Source organism: Nuphar pumila, chromosome 3 (assembly GCF_984573655.1).
Source record: "Nuphar pumila chromosome 3, dmNupPumi1.hap1.1, whole genome shotgun sequence".
Classification (NCBI taxonomy): domain Eukaryota; kingdom Viridiplantae; phylum Streptophyta; class Magnoliopsida; order Nymphaeales; family Nymphaeaceae; genus Nuphar; species Nuphar pumila.
This window is the reverse complement of record NC_143251.1, coordinates 125,562,439-125,582,400: the sequence shown is the minus strand read 5'-3', so window position 1 is coordinate 125,582,400 and position 19,962 is coordinate 125,562,439. Positions and strand designations below refer to the sequence as shown.

General features: G+C 35.7%; 1 protein-coding gene across 1 annotated transcript in view; it reads left to right on the top strand.

Moving 5' to 3' along the window:
- LOC149843646 (uncharacterized) overlaps positions 1 to 19,962 on the top strand; it is a 78,105-nt gene that overhangs the window by 35,689 nt on the left and 22,454 nt on the right. The window contains exons 8-10 of the mRNA XM_089999990.1: positions 1,006 to 1,104; positions 18,365 to 18,488; positions 18,662 to 18,725. Coding sequence (XP_089856116.1) covers positions 1,006 to 1,104; positions 18,365 to 18,488; positions 18,662 to 18,725 — 287 coding nt within the window. The remainder of the gene's footprint in view (positions 1 to 1,005; positions 1,105 to 18,364; positions 18,489 to 18,661; positions 18,726 to 19,962) is intronic.

Sequence of the window (19,962 nt, the reverse complement as noted above, 5' to 3'; positions counted from 1 at the left end):
CTTTTTCTTTTTCTTCTCCTCCTCCTCCTTCCAAGAGAGAGAGAGAGAGAGAGAGAGAGAGAGAGAGAGAGAGAGAGAGAGAGAGAGAGAGAGAGAGAGAGAGAGAGAGAGAGAGAGTCGCTAAAAACATTATTTGTAAATCTGGATATATATATATATATTGTGTGTGTGTGTGTGTCCCCGTACCTGCATTTTTTGAATTTTCTGTGTCCTACCCTCCTTACCTGCACCTGAACCTGAATCTGTACGGATGTACCTATGTGACATAGTATTACAATATTATTTAGGCAATGTTTTCTTGGTACTTTCAATCTTCTCTTTTAAATATATAAATTTTTTATTTTTACTTAGATTTTTCAAGATTTCACAAGAACAAAACATTTATTAAATCTTGAAAAAAAGGAAATATAATGTTCAAAATTGACATGTCTAGAGTAATTAGGTGTTGTATCAATAAAAAAGAAAAAATTAAGGATTGTAATCTAGTATGGGTTTCACATCTTGGATGAAGACCTGTTACAACTTTGATGAGAAAGTTTGGAATGACAATGGATTTTTTTTATTTTTTATTTTTTGTGTGTGGGCATGCCCGTGACCTGTCCACACCTATGTTGGTTTGTGCCTAGATCTCTCTCTCTCTGGTGCAGATGTGCATATGGTATCAATGAGTTGAAGTGAGCAATATCTTAATACTCAACATTGCAAAGCAAAAAAATGTATAGGTACAAGGAGACCTTTATTGCTTTTGGAAGTTGTTCATTGACCTTCCAAGTTACTGTTTCACTTCACCCTCACTCTCCCTTGGCTGGTTTTGTTGGCACCTTCTGTTAATTAAATTTTTTTGTTTATATTCCCTTGATGGAAAGTTCTTTGGTTGTTTAAGAATAGCAGATTGATGGGCCAACATTCAGCTATTTAATTGGTGAACTGATCAAGCTCTGCAATATTAAAAAAGTCTATTGCTTAGTAGTTTAACTTTAATCTGTGATTCTGAATGTCTACCAGGTAATGACTGCATTGCCTACTGTTGAGTTGGACCCTCCAACAATTTCCATGACATTTGGTGTCAATGATTCTCCGCTAGCAGGCCGTGATGGAACTCATGTAAGTGGTTTTCTTAGAGAGCTATCTCTGTTGACTAATATCAAAATTATTTTCTTAAAAATCATTTGAATTCAATCCTGTTATGGGAGCCCTTTTTTCAATGGAAATTAAAGTTCTTATGAAAATGAAACTTTATCGAGCATTCAAAATGTCTATTTAGTGTAAAGAAGTATGAGAAAATACAAAACAAAGTGCACAAGCCTAATATTGGATAATACACAAAGCACTAAGGCACTACACAAGCACAAAGTGCATACAAGACTTCAAAGAGTCAAGAAGATCAACACAATCAACATAAAAAATATATAAGGGAACTCCCAAAGCAGAGTTATGACCGTTGGGACTCCCAACAGCTCTTTGGGACAAAAGGACCAAAGCGCCTCTTCATGATTTTTAAAGAGAAAACATAAGAAATAAAGAAAAACACAAAGCTATCCCTAGTGGACAGTATTAATTAAAAGGAGAGAAAAGATGAAAATGCCCCTAAAAGGTATTACCTATTACAAAACAGTTTATTATATATATATATATATATATATATATATATATATATATATATATATATATATATATATATATATATATATATATATATATATATATAAACACCCCCCTCAAACTTATGATGAAATTACCGAAAGTTTGTTAAGGAGGAAAATAAACCAAGGTGCAACACGAGCTTTAGTGAAGAAATTTGCAAGCTGGTACTTCGATGTAACATACGACAACTCAATAGTTCCTCTCAGATATTCATCGCGTATATAGTGACAATCCATCTTAATGCATTTGGTTCGTTCATGGAAGGTGTGGTTGCTCGCAATGTAGATTGTACTCTTATTATAACAGCATTTGAGATGATCACTCCTATGTCTTTGGGAAGACTTCTTAGCCACACAAGCTCTATTGTTGTCGTAGCCATCACACAATATTCAACTTCAGTTGAGGACAAAGCTATTTTTTGCAGCTTCTTGCACCTCCACGAAATTATAAAATCTTCTAAGAAAACACAAAACACAGTTGTTGAGATTCTATCATGAGGATTTCCTCCTCAATCAACATCAGTATAAGCAAGCAAATTTAAAGAGGATGATAAGGATAACAAAAACCCTTATTGAGTTCTTAATGTATAAAATAATCCTTAATATTGTTGTTAAAATATGTGTATTATCGACATTTGTAATCTCGTATATATTTATATTCATATATATATATGTATATATATATCTATATATATATGAATATAAATATATATACTTTATTTCACCCAAAAGGGTATTTCTGTAAATTCCTGTTTTACGCATATTCCATTTTGGAATAATGCTTGTAATTTTTATTTTTTATTTTTATTTTTCTTCTTTTTCCCTTTTTTATTTTTTGGCTTTTGCGCCACATAGGGAGGCTCCCCAAAGAGTCGTTGGGGAGCCTCCAACGGTCACATATGTGACCGTTGGGGGCTCCCAACGACTCTCTTGGGAGCCCCCTTTGTGGCTCCTTCTTATGCTTATAAATAGGGGTTCTCCCCTTTGTATTTTGTAATTCTTGAGGGAGCTTATGCTCCATTGTAATGGGGTTTTCACCCCTTCTCCATTATTCTTCAATGATATGTAACTTATGACTTTAAGTCATATTTTTCCCTTTTTATGGGTTTTATGTATTGGCACATTATGTGCGTGTGTTGTTTCCCTTTAATGGGTATATTTGCACTTTACGTGCATAAGTATGGGTTCATTATTGAACCCAAGGTATTTCAAGTCACTTTCTAACATGGTATCAAAGCAAGGTTACGATGGGGTTGTCTCTTGGTGCAACGGAAAGCGTGTCGCTCAAGAAATGGTGAAGTATTCATTGCTCTTCCTAAAGTATTATGCTTTTGAAGTTATTCGGTATGTATCCCTTTTCTCAAAAAGTATTATGCATTTGAAAGTATGTTTCTTGCATATAGTTTGTTCGTTTGATGGTCATGATAGTTGAATTATTTCTTTTCACATTTCGTGTGCTCATATATTTTGAAAATATCTCCTTCTAAATTTGGTGAAATCGTTTGTTGTCCAAATATAAAATTCGTGTCTATTTATCGAACTACTCATAGCATATAATAGTAATTTATGTTTTTAAAAATTACCTTCAATTATGTGAGATTTATAGTTCTTAAATAAGTATTTCATGATTGACCTATAAGTTAACTTTTAAAATTATATATGATCTCTTGCCAAAAAAAAAAATGATCTTTGCTTAAAATTTCTTAACTCTCATATGAACCCTAATTTGATTTGAGTTCCTCTCTTGATTATGGATTTTAGTGCATTTTTGAAAAATTTGATATAATCATTATATGAGAATCTCTCACATCTAAAATCTTTGTTGAATCCTAAAGTAGTTCTTGTTAATGATAACTTATAAGAAATCCTAAAAAGTTTTTCAATGTTTCTTTTTTGAAAAATTATTTATGATAAACCATTAGGAAAGATTGTTTTTAAAAGGGAATTTCCCACATAGAATGCATAGTTCATCTATTGCATCCTTTTTTGGTATAAATGATTTCATTTTTCATCCTTATAAACTTGTTGGTTTGTATTTTTCATAAGGTTTCGAAATCTCTTAATAATATCTTTAAAAATGCCTACATTGGCCATAATATAGTTTTAGTTGTCCTCAATTGCACTTGTCAAGCATGTAATTACATAATTAAAACTTGAGAATTTCAAGTATTGCTCTTTTTATAAAGTGCATACTTGCTCACTTTTGTGTATTTTTGTATTTTGTGCACATTTGCTTCTCAAAATATTTGCGCTTGTATGCATTCCCTCTTTTTTATGATATACATGCCTTAGTGCATGTTTGTTGACACCTTGGTGTGTATTTGTTCAAGTATTGTATGAGTGCTTTCGTGCACATCTTTTATAAAGCCTTGTGTGCTTACATGTGTATTGTCTCTTCGTAGACATTTTTGCATTCTGGAGCCTTTATGCACATTTCTTATTGTGAAAAACATAATGAATTTAGATATTGAGTCCTTTTTAAATCATTGTAAGTGCTTATAGCACTTTGTACGTTTCCGCATATCTCATCTCAATCAAAGAATATTTAAAACTTGTTGTATGGGATTTAATCCCAAATCTATAAATTTTCAAGTACTTTTTCCTTGAGTATTGTGTTAAAGCCTTCTTTGTGAACCATTACGGTTCTTATGATTTCTTTGATTAAAAGCTTGATTGTCTTGATGAATTCTTTATGTTGTGGTCTTTTTGATACAAGACTTCTTTTAAAGATTAGGCATAATTCGTGTTTATGCAAAATTGTTTTTGATGGATTATATTGGACCTTTGATTCAATTTGTTAATCGGTCCTCTTTGTAAAAACTTTTTGGAAAATGATTCCTTATGTGTTTATTGCCCCTTTGTGGCATTTATATTTGTCCATCACATGTTATTTAATGCATCGTTTATTTGGCCTTATTATTGTCATATTAGAGATGTTTGTCGAGGTGAGTTATGGGCACCTCGTGTTGTATCATTTTAGATTGTCCACCTTCCATATTATAGATGGTTGTTGAGGTGAGTTATGGGCACCTTGGGACTCTAAAATGATTTGTTATTTGATCTCTAATTCTGAGTGTGTCACTCATTTTTTCTCTTGTGGCCATTGATATTATGGATGCATCTATGTAAATGTGATGGACATATGGTGTTTGAAACCTTAAATGTTTTTAAGGTATATTTAAAATCAAGGTGTTTTGGGATTATAGCCCAACCTTTTATTTGTTTAAGAATCTTATGAGTGCACTTGCACATTTGTGATTCCGTATGTTGTGCTTGTTGTGCACATGTGTTCTTGTGTTTTTTCACAAGTGTTCTTGGTGTGTGTATGTTCACACATTTGCTCTCAAGAATATTATTTTATCGATTGTAGTATCTTGTTGAAGATACTTTTTACATGCATTTATTCCAAAATGTTATTGTTATGAGTATTCTTTTTTTTTAAAAGGAATATTGTTTCATTCGAGGTTTTATTTATATGTTGTCATTACAATCTTTATTGCCTCAAAAGTCCTTTCCTTTTATGCCCATTATCTAAGTGTCATCATATGTAGACAAGAATTTTATTACACCTTCGTGTGTTTTTAGCCCTTTGTTGGCTTTTGCTCTCTTGGTCTAGTAGCTGAACACACTTGTCTTGAGTGTTATCATATGTAGACAAGACACGTTGATGCACACCATCGTGTGTGGTCTTAGTCCATGTTGGCGTTTGTGTCCTTGTTCTAGTCGCTTAGATGTATGCCCATGGTTGGCTTATTTCACTCATTTCAAGTGCCATCTTATGTAGACAAGATATGCATTGTGTTTTAGCCCATGATTGGCTTATTACTCTTGTTCTAGTAGCTGAACATACTTGGTTTTAAGTGTATTTTTTACGTAGACAAGAGATACTTTTTAGTCCATGTTGGCATGTATTCTCTTGTTCTTATCGTAGATGCACTTATTTCAAGTATTATTATATGTAGACAAGAGGTTCTTTTACACACCTTTGTGTGTGTCCTTGGCCTTTAATGGCTTTATATTCTTGATCTAGTAGCTTATACACTTGATTTATGGGTTTTGGAGGACTAATGAGGAAGATGTTTGTAATGGATAAACTATTGTTGAAATTGGCAAAATTTCATTCATGACTTGTGTTTTTCAAGCAAATCATATTTTTGATATGCATATCAAGTTGATTTCTTAGCATTTAATCTATATATTAAGTGCTTATGGTTTTTGCCACCCTTATATGCAAAATGTGTATTAAGTATGTCTTTCATAAATGATTTTAAAACCTTGTGAACTCTTGGGTTTATTTTGCCTAAAGTATGCTTGGAGACTTTGTTTCTCTTGTTTGGCACTTCATTACATGTTTGAAGCATGTTCATTAATGAGTTCTTTGAGTATTAATTTATTTCATGATAAGTATATGCATATGCTCTTTATGGCCTTTTTGGGCCCTCATTTAATAATGTTTATGTATATCATGCCTCTTCGTAGGCTTATTGTGGTGTCCCTTAGTGGAACATTTTGTTATTCCCCATTATGGGGTTATATTTGTCCAACGTTGGACCTTATGAATGCATTATGCATTCTTGCAATTTATTTCTGCATAATTTGCTTCCGCTCATTTTGTTTTAACATGATTTTGAAACTTTGGTGTCATTTCTGCATAATTTGCATAACTTCTAACATGTGTCATCCATAATTATGCTAGTTAGAAATGTTCCATTTGAGTAAAAGTGCAAAGATATGTTTTACTTGTTTCTTTGTTGTTTTTCTACAGGATCGCTAAGATGTGGAACATTAGGTACATCATGGATTCGATCGATGGTGAATTGGATTTGAAGACCTAGCTCAACTGTCATGAAGATGGAGCTTTTTCCTTAAAGATTTTTTGAAGAATTGGACTTTGTTTCAAGACTTCCCTCTGTTTTGAAGAAATGTTTTTCCAAACTTTCGGGTTTGTCCCCGCAAAGTTTGAGGGGGGATGTTAAAATATGTGTATTATCGACATTTGTAATCTCGTATATATTTATATTCATATATATATATATATATGTATATATATATCTATATATATATGAATATAAATATATATACTTTATTTCACCCAAAAGGGTATTTCTGTAAATTCCTGTTTTACGCATATTCCATTTTGGAATAATGCTTGTAATTTTTATTTTTTATTTTTATTTTTCTTCTTTATTTTTCTTCTTTTTCCCTTTTTTATTTTTTGGCTTTTGCGCCACATAGGGAGGCTCCCCAAAGAGTCGTTGGGGAGCCTCCAACGGTCACATATGTGACCGTTGGGGGCTCCCAACGACTCTCTTGGGAGCCCCCTTTGTGGCTCCTTCTTATGCTTATAAATAGGGGTTCTCCCCTTTGTATTTTGTAATTCTTGAGGGAGCTTATGCTCCATTGTAATGGGGTTTTCACCCCTTCTCCATTATTCTTCAATGATATGTAACTTATGACTTTAAGTCATATTTTTCCCTTTTTATGGGTTTTATGTATTGGCACATTATGTGCGTGTGTTGTTTCCCTTTAATGGGTATATTTGCACTTTACGTGCATAAGTATGGGTTCATTATTGAACCCAAGGTATTTCAAGTCACTTTCTAACAATGTGCACAGTTGTTGATGCATTCTGGAATTGGTTGACTACTTTATCTGCATGGGCTATGTCGGATCTAGTAATAAACAAGTAGGTGAGAAATCCAATGAACTGTCTATACGATGTAGGATCTTCAAATAGAGTCCTATCTTCAAATCTTAATTTTGCATTGACAACCTTAGGAGTCTCCACCTTGTCATGAGAAATACCTGGCTTAACACATATGTCAGATGCCAACTTCATTTATGATAAGATATATCCTCTAGGAGAATAGTCAACCTTAATACCTAAAAAATATCTCAAGAAACCCATGTTAGGCTATCAAAATTTTCTTTTAAAACATATTTAATTTCACTAACTCCCTTTTTATGACTTCCTGTAATTATCATATCGTTAACATATAACAACAATATCACAATATTTGTACCTGCATTCTTAACAAAGAGAGTAGTGTCAATTTAACATGATCGAAAACCCAATTTTAATATAACAGTACTAAATCAGTCATACCGAGCCTTAAGAGGTTGTTTAATACCATATAAAGCCTTTTTTAATTTTAAAATTTTCCTTGTTCAATCTTAAAACCTGACAAAGGATCCATGTAGACTTCCTCACTAAGATCACCATTGAGAAATGCATTTTTTACATCCACTTTTGGGTGGAAGCAACAACTATGAGAGTTCTAACTGTAGTCATCTTCGCTACATAGGCAAAAGTTTTTTCATAGTCAATTCCATATTGTTGTAACTATCATTTGACAACTAACTTAGTTTTTTATCATTCTAAGGTTCCATCACTTTTAGTTTTAACTTTAAAGATCCATCTGCATTCTATAGATTTCTTTCGTAAAGGTAAACTTACTATCTCTCAAGTATGGACCCTACGAAGTGCTTCAAACTCTAGATTCATAGTTTCAATCTAATGAGGACAATCTTTGGCTTCACTATAATGAGAGGGTTCATGATACAAATGAATAGTTAGAATACATGTCTTGTAGTTTGGTAAGAAGGATTCGTAGGTGTAACACTCCAAAATTTCAAACTTGTAAACTTTTAGAAGAATTTGAAGGAACTAGAAAATCCTTTATTTTTCAGAGTTTTTGTTTTAGCAAAACAACGAAAACGATTTTTGAAATGACAAGTCGAGAAACCTTGGGCGTATTACCGTAAAGCTTCCATTTCACAATAGATTTGCATCTTCAAAACAATATTTAAAACCATATGCATTAAAAGACAACTTCAAGTTTATACAAAATGAGATTTCCTGAAGAAATCCTTATACAAAATTTTAAACCAAAAGATGTATCCAGGATGCGGAATGTCAGAAGAAACAGTGGGATCTTGATGCCATCTTGCAATCGCGCCATCGCCTGTTGCTCATACTTAATCATCGCCTGTACCCATAAGATGTGTTAGTTTTATGAAAAACTGGTAGGTGCACAAGTATAGTAGAAAAAGGACAGTACTAACACATGCTTGATTTCATATATGACTAAATACATGATTTGCATACAAAATTCTATACATGACAAGCAGTTGAAATAAATGAATAAAATGACTTTGTTTCGATATTAACTGTCTTGAGGGTACACACAGGAGAAACGTAGAAACAATTGAGTTTTTTCCAGGGGTCTATTATTCTTTGTATTTTTGAGAACCTGAGGAACTAGTTGAGTCCGCTCCTAAGGAGACGGTCAGTGATCGAGAGAGGATTTCCTAAAGGCATTCGTGGCAAGGATGCATCCAATTTCTACAGAAGTCCGTGGGATCTACTACCTAGGATAATTTTTGGTAGTCCCGTCCCCTAACTTCGATGACTGGGGACACCGAGTCATTTGCCTGAGGGGTGGTTCTTAACAACCTGTCTATCGGAGTTTTGTATCATCCCATCCTCTCTTTTAACGGAAACAAAGAGGCAAATGAGTACGTCATGTTTTATTTAACTGAAGATTCTTTCTATATGCTCTGGTCTTTCAAACCAACTCGAGTATCTTGCCTGTGAAGGCGATCATCACCATTTATGTGATTTCAACAATGTGCCATTTGCACGCTTCGAGGTTACCAAAAATCTCTCATCCAATCATCGTAGTACTAACATGCCGTGCATGTCTAAAAGTACCCCTACGATGAGAGGGGTATTGGTTTCTCAGAAGAAACCCCAACTCCATTGTTTCGTAAAAGAAACGATGCAACTATTTAGTTTAGTTTGACATGATTTGGTCCTTTAAACCACTCGTATAGCATTGTGCAATTTGCATGATACGAGATCACCATGGATCTCTCATCAATTTATCGTAGTATTAACATGCTGCCCATGTTTAGCGATACTGTTTACGATAAAAGGGGTATGGGTTTCTCAGGAGAAACCCTAAACAAACACATTCCCATACTCCCATCTGGGGATATCCGGGTCATATCAGATATTAAACCGAAGTTAAAACATTTTCTTCTATCATGCCGCTTTGGGAAAAACTTAGTTGCAATTAGGCAACCCCCAAGTATTCGAAGCTTGCTTTTCAAAATTATGCATTTTTGGAATACTGGATTCTTGCAAGAAAACCCTTTTTCTTTAACGTTTTTGCGCCCATGCGTAAATCCATGTCTTTTGTAAAAGCACAAGCATAATACAGGGTTGGATAGAATACGTGTTTGCGTGTCTTGCACGGTTGCATCTATGTATGAATAATATATATATATATATATATATATTACATAATGCAGGCTTGTGCACATTTCAGCGTAACGACAAAGTATAAAGCAATGCTCGATGTGCGAAACCGCACATCGAGCTAAATAAATGTGTAAGCAGTGCACGAAGTACAAAACCGTACCCTAGCTAAATAAATGCATAAGCATTGCACGAGGTACAAAACCGTACTTTGGCTAAATAAATGCGTAAGTAGTAGCCTGTATGCGTAAAAGTGCGGCGGCAAAGTAAATGACATAAAACAATGCTCGATACGTGAAACCACATATCGAGCTAAATAAATGTATAAGCAGAAGCTTGTGCACATAAAAGTACGGCGGTAAAATAAATGACATAAAGCAATGCTCGATACGTGAAACCACATATCGAGCTAAATAAATGCATAAGCAGAAGCCTATGCACGAAAAAACGCGGTGGCAAAGTAAATGACATAAAGCTGTGTTCGATATGTTAAACCACATATTGAGCTAAATAAATGCGTAAGCAGAAGCTTGTGCACGTAAAAGCGCGGCGGCAAAGTAAATGACATAAAGCAATGCTCCATACGTGAAACCATATATCGAGCTAAATAAATGCGTAAGCAGAAGCCTGTGCACGTAAAAGCATGGTGGCAAAGTAAATGGCATAAAACAGTGCTCGATATGTGAAACCACATATCGAGCTAAATAAATGCGTAAGCAGAAGCCTACGTACGTAAAAGCGCAACGACAAAGTAAATGACATAAAGCAATGCTCGATACGTGAAACCACATATCGAGCTAAATAAATGCGTAAGCAGAAGCCTGTGCACGAAAAAGCCCGATGACAAAGTAAATGACATAAAACAATGCTCAATATGTGAAACCACATATCGAGCTAAATAAATGCATAAGCAGAAGCCTGTGCACATAAAAGCGCGATGACAAAGTAAATGACATAAAGAAAAAAAGACAAGGATCGCAAAACTATATCCTTGAGTTAAAAGTGTACATATATATATATATATATATATATTTACAAGTTTTAGCATTGTCCTTTCTTTGTTCTTCGTGCAACTTTTTCCTACCTCGGAGAATGTCGGCTATGCTGATGTTTTTGAGCATAGGTGATTAGTGGCTCGTGCCTCGGTGCGCGTGTAGAGTCTGTTGCGTCGATGAGGTGCATTAAAAGGTTCGTTGTACTGCGTAAATGGCACAAGGGCGTTCCTCATAAATACAAAGTGTTGATACTTGCGAGGGGCCGAACCCGAAAAACGGAGGGCAAGGCAAAAAAAGAAGAGAGGGGCAGGGGCTGCCCCTCTGCTCGTCGGTTTGACAGAAAAGAGGAAGGGGGCAGGGTCTGGGCCCCTGCCCTTAGGCATGAAAGGGAGGAGGCAGGGGGCGTCACCCCTTGCCTGCTGGCCGAAAATGAAGAAGGCAAGGGGCGTTCCCCCCCTTGCCTGGTGGAAAAAGGGAGAGCAGGGAGTGGCGGCGCCCCTCCTCTGCTAAAAGGTCAAAGAGAGAGGGGGGTGGAAAGAGTGCAGGGAGGGGGCGCTGCAGACCGAGAGAGGGGGTGAGGCAGGAGTGCCAGCGCCCCCATCGGAGAACAGAGAGAGAAGAGAGAGAGCTGAGAGCTCACTTGAGAGGAGGCCTGCTGGGTGTCGCCGGCGAAGGCGCCGGGGAGAGGGGGAGCTCGAGGTCGGGGATAGATATGGAGAGCGGGAGGGGAGAGAACAATGAGGAGATAGATAGATAGATAGATAGATAGATAGATAGATAGATAGATAGATAGATAGATAGATAGATAGAGATAGATAGATAGATAGAGAGAGAGAGAGAGAGAGAGAGAGAGAGAGAGAGAGAGAGAGAGAGAGAGAGAGGTTCCTATTTTTCTGCGTAAGCATGCGGTGGTGCCTAGGTCTGGATCCGGTCGGATCCAACCTGGATCCAAACTTAAATTTTTTAACAGGTTTTACAGTAGGATACAAACCTTTTAGGTGGAATGGAAGTTCTATCGGATTTCCTAAGTGTGATGTCCCTATTTGACAAATCTTGACTAGGAGTTTCATTTAATGAAAGGTCTTGAGAATATCTCTCATAAGCATTTGCTTGGTTTTCTTGATTATGCAGGCTATAAACTTGAATATTTTAAGAAGGGTTCTCAACTAAATTATCATTATCGTGGAATAATTCCAAATTACCATCATCAGGATTTTGATCATATAAGGAAATATCATTATCATTCAACGAGATATCATGACTTAATTCACAAGCATTTGATTCATGAGAATCAATTTCATGCCTTGGCAATAAATCAAACAAGAAATCATAGTCTACTTCTTCTTTGTTACTTTCTTTATCAAAACATTTTCTTTTTCTCAGAAATTCACATCCTTAGACAAATAAATTTTGTTATTCTTAGAATCAAAACATCTATATCTTTTTTTCGTTTTTCCATATCCCATAAAGACATTCAATTGCCTTTGGAGATAATTTATCATTCTTGTGAGAAAGAACAAAGCATTTACTACAAAAAAATATGTAATCTTTTGAAATCGGGTGGCATTTTGAATAATTTTTCAAATAGAGAAGTATTTTGCAAAATCGAAGGCATTCTATTTATTAAATATGTTGATACTAAAACGGCTTCGGCCCAAAACCTTTTAGGATCATTTTTATAAACAAGTAAGGTTCTAGCAGTTTCCATGATATGCCTATGCTTTCTTTTCGCTAGCCCATTTTGTTGAGGAGTCTAGGATACGACCTTTGATGACAAATACCATTTTTCTTTAAATAATTTTGAAACTCATTTGACATGTATTTCCCACCTGAGTCGGATCTAAGGATATAAATATTACTTTGAAATTGATTTTTGACCATCATATAAAATTCTTCAAAGAAGGAAAAAATATTTGATTTTAAATTAAGGAAGTAGACTCATGCATATCTTGTGAAGTCATCAATGAAAACAACATAATAACAGTAACCACCTTTTGATATGACCGAAGAAAGTCCTCATACATCCGAATGCACCAACTCAAAAGGTCTTTTTGAAATAAAAGTTCTTTGAGAAAAGGGAATATGTTTCATTTTTTCAAAGATACAATCTTTACAAGTAATATCTTTTTTAGTCAAACAAGTCTCCACAAATGGGAATAGATACGTCTTGAAAAAGCTAGGATGTCCAAGTCTTTTATGCCATATTTCAATATTGTTTTCTTGGACATAATTACAAAATTATTTAGAGGGAATAGACAAAAAATATCTGTAATAAAGATCTCCTCTTCTAGTTCCTTGCCCAATCCATTTCCCGGACTGGAGATCCTGCACGATGCAGTCTTTTGATCAGAAAGATATTTTACATCTATAATCAGATATTTGAGAAACAAAAAAAATATTTAAATTAAGTTTAGGAACAACTCTTATTTTTGAAACAAGAGATTTTTTAGAGGAATTTGAATTTAAAGTCCCAATGATTTCAATTTTTAGAGTTCTTATGAGGAGATGGGGAGTCATATGAAAAGAGACTTCTGAATCAAGAATCCAAGTACACATACCTGGAGGAGAAAAACAGGAAATAACGGTCCTGAATGTAGATGATGATTTGAGTATTTGTTGAAGTGCCTTCGATAGTTGTGAAAGAAAAAATATGTCTTTAAAGTCTCCTCATATTTTGCTTATCTCTTCCCTCTTGTGTATGGATTCTTCAATCGAAGCCACCTTGTTCTTGAAATTACCATTGAGCTTAAGACAATTAGGCCTTATATGTCTCGACTCATTATAATAGTGGCAAATAACTTTTCTACCACTAAAGTTATTATTATAGTTAAGTGTGGAGGCTTATAAGACTTCACATGGTTGCTGGACTTAGATACCACCAATACTTTATTTTATCCTCTTTTAGACATGCTAAGACGAGTTTCTTCTTGGCATATTTCGGCAACTGCATCCTCTAGGGGAAGAGGAGTCGATCTGTAGGGAAGGAAAGATTTCACTTGCTCATATTTGGGGTGAAGACTATACAAGAATTGGAAGAATTGCTCTCTTTTCATTTGTTGACGCCTAAGTTCCACATTTTTAATGACAACCTATTTAGGCTCCAAAAGTGCCAACTCCTCCCATAGAGGGGATAGGTCACTAAAAAAGTTACAGACACTCATGTCCTCTTGCTTGGTAGTTATAATTTTTTCTTGCAAAAAATATTACCTTGCAGTATCTTTTTTAATATACATACCCTTCATAAATGACCATGCTTCATTTGCCCTTTTAAACTTAGCAATGTTGACATAAAAATGTAACATTGTTTATAAACCATGCAATGATTTTTGCATGGTGGCTTTCCCAATCCTTTACTTTGGATTGATAATCACTAATGACTTTGGCACAATCATCTTTGAGAATTTTAACTTGTTCTCCTTTATTGGTGAGCAGAAGTTGAGGTTCGGGAATAGTGCCCATCACATATTCCCCTATATCACAGGGATTCAGCTAGCAGGGTACCACACCCACGTCGACGCGACTCGACGCGGGTGCGGCACCGGGTGTGGTCAACCCGACCCTGGGTGCGTTGACCGCACCTAGGGTCATTTCAGTCCATTTTTTTGGATTTTTTTTTTAAAATTTTGCCCTATGAAATGGGCTGCGGAATTTAAAAAAAAAAATTCTGCTGACAGCTGACCGCGCAGCGGGACCCACCCCTTGCTGGATTTTGATTTTGGCCTTGCCAACTTTTGTCTCTTTAGAGTTGCCTATTCCCTGACGAGGACTTCTAGATTCTTCACCTCTTCCCACCCCTTGCTGGATCCCTCCAGGTAGTGATGAGAGAATGAAAGGACGGAACAACCGAAGCGTGGATGCTTGCTTGCTTGCTGCTGCTGCTCTTGTTTTATAAAAGGGCACTTGTGTCCACAACATCTGACGAGCTTTTTCATGCCTCTAAATAATTAATTCGCAGCGTTGGAAAACATACTGTTAACTTGAAAATGATGATCCATCTTCCTCAAAAATTAAAACCAAATTTCAAGAGCCTTTTGAAGTCTTTATCCTTCAACCATCCAGATCCTTCTTCGTCAAGGATTTTCTCTCTCCATAATAAATGATAATGGTGGTGGTAACCTTGGTGGCTATTAGTATTCACTTTTCTCCTGACTAGATGGGTGCTCTAGCCGTAGCCTTGTGTAGACCTCTCTTTTCCACATGTCAAATCCAATAAATTTCTTTTAGCGGTCATCTGTGTACAACTGTATATAAAATGAAATTTGAACCCTAGGCAATGGCGTGACAGTGGCGGTGGAGCCGTAGGCCTCGTGAAGACTCTCTCTCCAACAAACCACATCAAACCTTTCGCTTATATTTTTTTTTCGTGAAGACCAGGGAGTTTCAGACATGATTGAATCATGACAATCAGCAGAACGCAGCAGGCTGGGTCGATCAGATTGCCAATCCTTTCGGTTCATCAATTTTGTCCCGTTGCGCCAAAGTACACAACAAGCAGAACGTGGGTAACAAGTCTTGAAACAAACACACCAACAAAAAAAAACTAGACCCCCGACCCGCGCCGGGGGAACCCCCGGACCCCCTTCTATACATATATATATATATATTTACATTTTTGCCCCTGCCGCACCCCCGCACCCGGGTTTTTTGGAAGTGCCGAATCCCCGCACCCGCACCCATGTGACATAGGTATTCCCAAAGCTTATTTCTTTTAAGATTATTCTTCATGGCGAAAGCCCACATCATATAGTTTGTACCATGGTTGCTAGTCGAGAAAGTGGGAGCAGGAAGCGATACTGGAAGCGAGGGACTTTCAAAATTTTAGGAAGCGGAAAACGTGGGATGACTTTAATGCGAATCAAGAATCATCTCGGAAGTGACCTAGGAAGTGAACCGGAAGCGATCTAGGAAGCGAGGGAGAAGCAAAAAAAGAGAAAAAATAAAAATAAAAATAAAAATAAAAATAAAAAGGGAGGAAGTGCGGGGGAAAGCATGGGGGAAGCGTGCTTCCCAGCTTCCCATAAATGGGAAGCGTCTTTCCTATAAAAGGGAAGCGCATTTCCCATAAAAGGGAAACACACTTCCCAAAAAAACTTGGCACCTCCCAGCATGTTTCGGAAGCGCGACGTTTCACGCTTCCTAAACGCGCTTCGGGGAAGCGCGCTTCCCCAATAGGCTAGGCATTTCTGGTAACTCTGGTTTGTACCATTTAGTTTGAAGGGGAGCTCTATCTTGGAATCATGCTCTATTATTGAATGTGAGAAAGAAGAGGGAGATAAAGAAGTAACTATGGAAGATTATCTCTCCTTGAATCACCTTAATCACCACGAGCACACGAACACTTGATGGCCACTTTTCACAAGTTAAAGAGCGCTTTGGCTCTGATAACATGTAATGAAGTATGTGAAAATACAAAACCAAGTTCCCATGCACTATTACAAGCCCAATATGGGATAATACACAAGCGCAAAGTGCATACAAGGCTTCAAAGAGTCAAGAAGATCAACACAACCAACATAAAAAATATATCTTTGATTGCACATTAAATGCTTAAGAGAAGCATTAAGAAATAGGGTCAAAGAGTCCCCTATTTATAGCATACAAGAGAAGGGAGCTCCCAAAATAGAGCTGTTGGGAGCTCCCAACTGTCATATTTATGACCGTTGGGACTCTTAACAGCTCTTTGGGACAAAAGGACCAAAGAGCCCCTTCATGATTTTAAAAAGACAAAAAATAAGAAATAAAGAAAAATACACAAACTGTCCTTAATGGACAGTACTAATCACAACGAAAGAAAAAGACAAAAAATGCCCCCAAAAGAAATTACCTATTACAAAACAGTTTATTACATAATATATATAAATATATATATACATATATTTTAACATTTAGTTCCTACATACCTTTGTTCATTTTAAATTAATTCAAACGGAGTTCTCGATTATCATTCTGTCTATATTAGAAGTTATATCAAAAAATTTTTAAGCTATGCTAAGGCTTAGGAGCATACTGATTCTCAAGGTCATCCAACAATATATATATATATATATATATATATACATATATATATATATATATATGCCATATTGTTTCTATTTTATTAAGTGATCTTTCATCGACCATTATCAAAATTACCACTTTCTAAGTTTGTTGGCTGTACTGATCTCTTAACTCTAAAGATAGTATTTCTTTTGTTGTCTGATAATAAGAAATTGTTGAGCTATTTTGCCTTTTATTGCCTTCAAGCTGTGTATCATGGATTACTTCAATAAGGATGCTGTACCCATGTCAAAGCGGGTACTGATATTGGTACTTCATTGGTTATGGTCAGACCAGTTTTGAATCTGACCTGATCCAGATTCCAGACCCAACCTGTTAGCTGTTCTGATCCATTTTAAGGTGCATAAAGAGTTGTTTTTACTCATTCTTGTATGGTGTGCATGTGTGTGCGTTTATATATATATATATATATATATATATATATATATATATATATATATATATATATATATATATAGAGAGAGAGAGAGAGAGAGAGAGAGAGAGAGAGAGTACTGTACATGTGTACTACATAATGTCCAGCATACCTTTGTTGACACTAGTACTCCTGGGTGCTTCTGTGTTGCTGTGGATAGACATATTATGTAACATTTAGTATGCACAATATGTTTGTATGAATGCTACGTCTTTTCTTTATATTTTATTGGTTTCTTCATTTGAGCTGTCAGTGTTTGTGTGGCAGTCCCCATGTTATGGTATAACACTTATACCTACTGGATTCTGTATGTTCTTTTCCTTTTTTCCCGGAATGCAAACATGTTAAAAGTCTTATAGTTGATAAATGGTTGGAAAAATCTTGTCAATTTTTCACTTGCTTGACAGTATAGTGAGCAGCTTATTTTATTCTTTGTGCTGTTCATTCACGAATTAGGTTTATTGTAGTTTTTGAATGGCTTGTTCCAGCATGAACTGCTGATGAGTTAGTTAGCTTGTTTGAAAGATTGAACATGGAAAGGTAGAATTCATTATTTTGGAACAACAGGTAACTTGAATCTTGAATTTATGCTTTGACTATCTATATTTATAACCATATATCTGCTTTCTGCTTCTAGCCTTCTACCGACTCTTAACATAACTATTATATATGTTTGTTCCGTTCTAAAGGATAACATCCTATCTTAGAATGAAAGTTTGGTTCATGTAACTGTTGAGATGTTGAGTGGACCTAGGAACTTTCATATTGAGTGTTTTGTTTTTTGAGATGCCCCTGAGGAGTTCAATAATTATGGAAGAAATGTTGCATCAGTAATGAAATTTTACCAGTTATTTGTCCATTGACGGCTATATTTTCTTTGCATTAAATCATAGTCCGTTTGAAACTTTATGGCTATTTTTGTTCTTTTCCTTTTACTATATGATTTTATTTCTTTTTCCTTTTTTGGCATTTAATTGTATATGTTGTACAGTTGACTGGAGCAAAAATTGGTGAACGGTTGATGGCTGAGGCAGAAACTAATCTTGCCATAAATGTGCTGTCATGCATTTCCTCTGAAACTTATGAAGTTCAAGGGAGGGGCGAGCTCCAACTTGGTGTGTGCTTTAAAATTCTCTTTTTATATTTTTTGAGTAAATTCCATTGAATTTACAAGTTCCTTTGGTACATCCTTTTGCATCTTGGATAACAATTGCTAGTTTTGTGATTTTAGCTCTTGTATTTTGTAAGTTAGCTAGCATACATGTAACTGTTATCAAATTCAACACAGGTATCTTGATTGAGAACATGAGACGAGAGGGGTTTGAACTATCTGTCTCACCACCTAAGGTCATGTGAGTCTCTCTCTCTCTCCCCTTTCTCTTTTTATTAAGAATTTTATGTTGATTTTGATTCATATAGTTAATGTCTCTTGTTTGTAGGGCATTCTGAGACTTTTCAGATAAATAATGATATATGCATGGTTTTGGATCTGGTTGGTTATTTAGGTGTAATATAAATCTCACTAGGTAAATTTTTTTGTGTGCTTTTGACTTATTATCACTTCATATGGTTATTCAGAGGTGACACTAACAGATGCCATTCTTATATTTTGAGTCTCATTTGTATTGCAGGAGGTTTCTGTGAATGAATTTCATGAGAATCTTTGATAGTTTTCCTGCAACAGAAAGTGCCTATGTTTTCATCTTTAAGGGGATATCAGAGTCTAGTCTATAGGTTATTGTTGTTCCTTCATCATTTAAAGGTCCACCGTCTACATCTGATGAGGCAACATGCCATAATGCTTTAGAAATTTTAGCCGTTGGTTATAACATTTTAAGCAAAGGGAATTATGTTTTGATATTTTAGTTCATTTTAGAATTTGAAGAAGAAATTAAAAAATTTGTCATCAATTAGAAGAAAATAAAAAGAAATAAAATAAGCCTGATAAATTCACATCAAGATACATCAGTGCAGATAAATTTAGATGTCACCTTTCCGCAGTTATTTAACTTTGAATAAAGATGTTGCTGTAAAATCACAATAAATTGAATTGATTGCCGATGCGTGCAGCTATGGTATTACTCATATACCTGCTGTATTTTATGTTTATTTTCAAGTCTTTTTTAAGATACTGAAAATGGTATTGCATTCCTTGGCTATATTCCCTAAAATCTATGTAACAGGGATTCGGCTAGCAGGGTGCCGCACCCGCGTCGACTCGGTCAACCCGACTCTGGGTGCATTGACCGCACCCAAGGTCATTTCGGTCCATTTTTTTTGGATTTTAAAAAAAAAAAGTTTTTCCCTATGAAATGGGCTGCGGAATTAAAAAAAATTCTTGGGGGGGGGGGGGCTGCCCCCTATAACCCCCCGCCAGCCCCCCCGGGACCCGTGCTGGGGGGAACCCCCGGACCCCCCTTTTATATATATATATATATATATATATATATATATATATATATATATATATATATATATATATATATATATATATATATATATATATATATTACATTTTCCCCCTGCCGCACCCGGGTTTTTTGGAAGCATCCGCACCCGCATCCGCACCCACACCCACACCCGCACCCG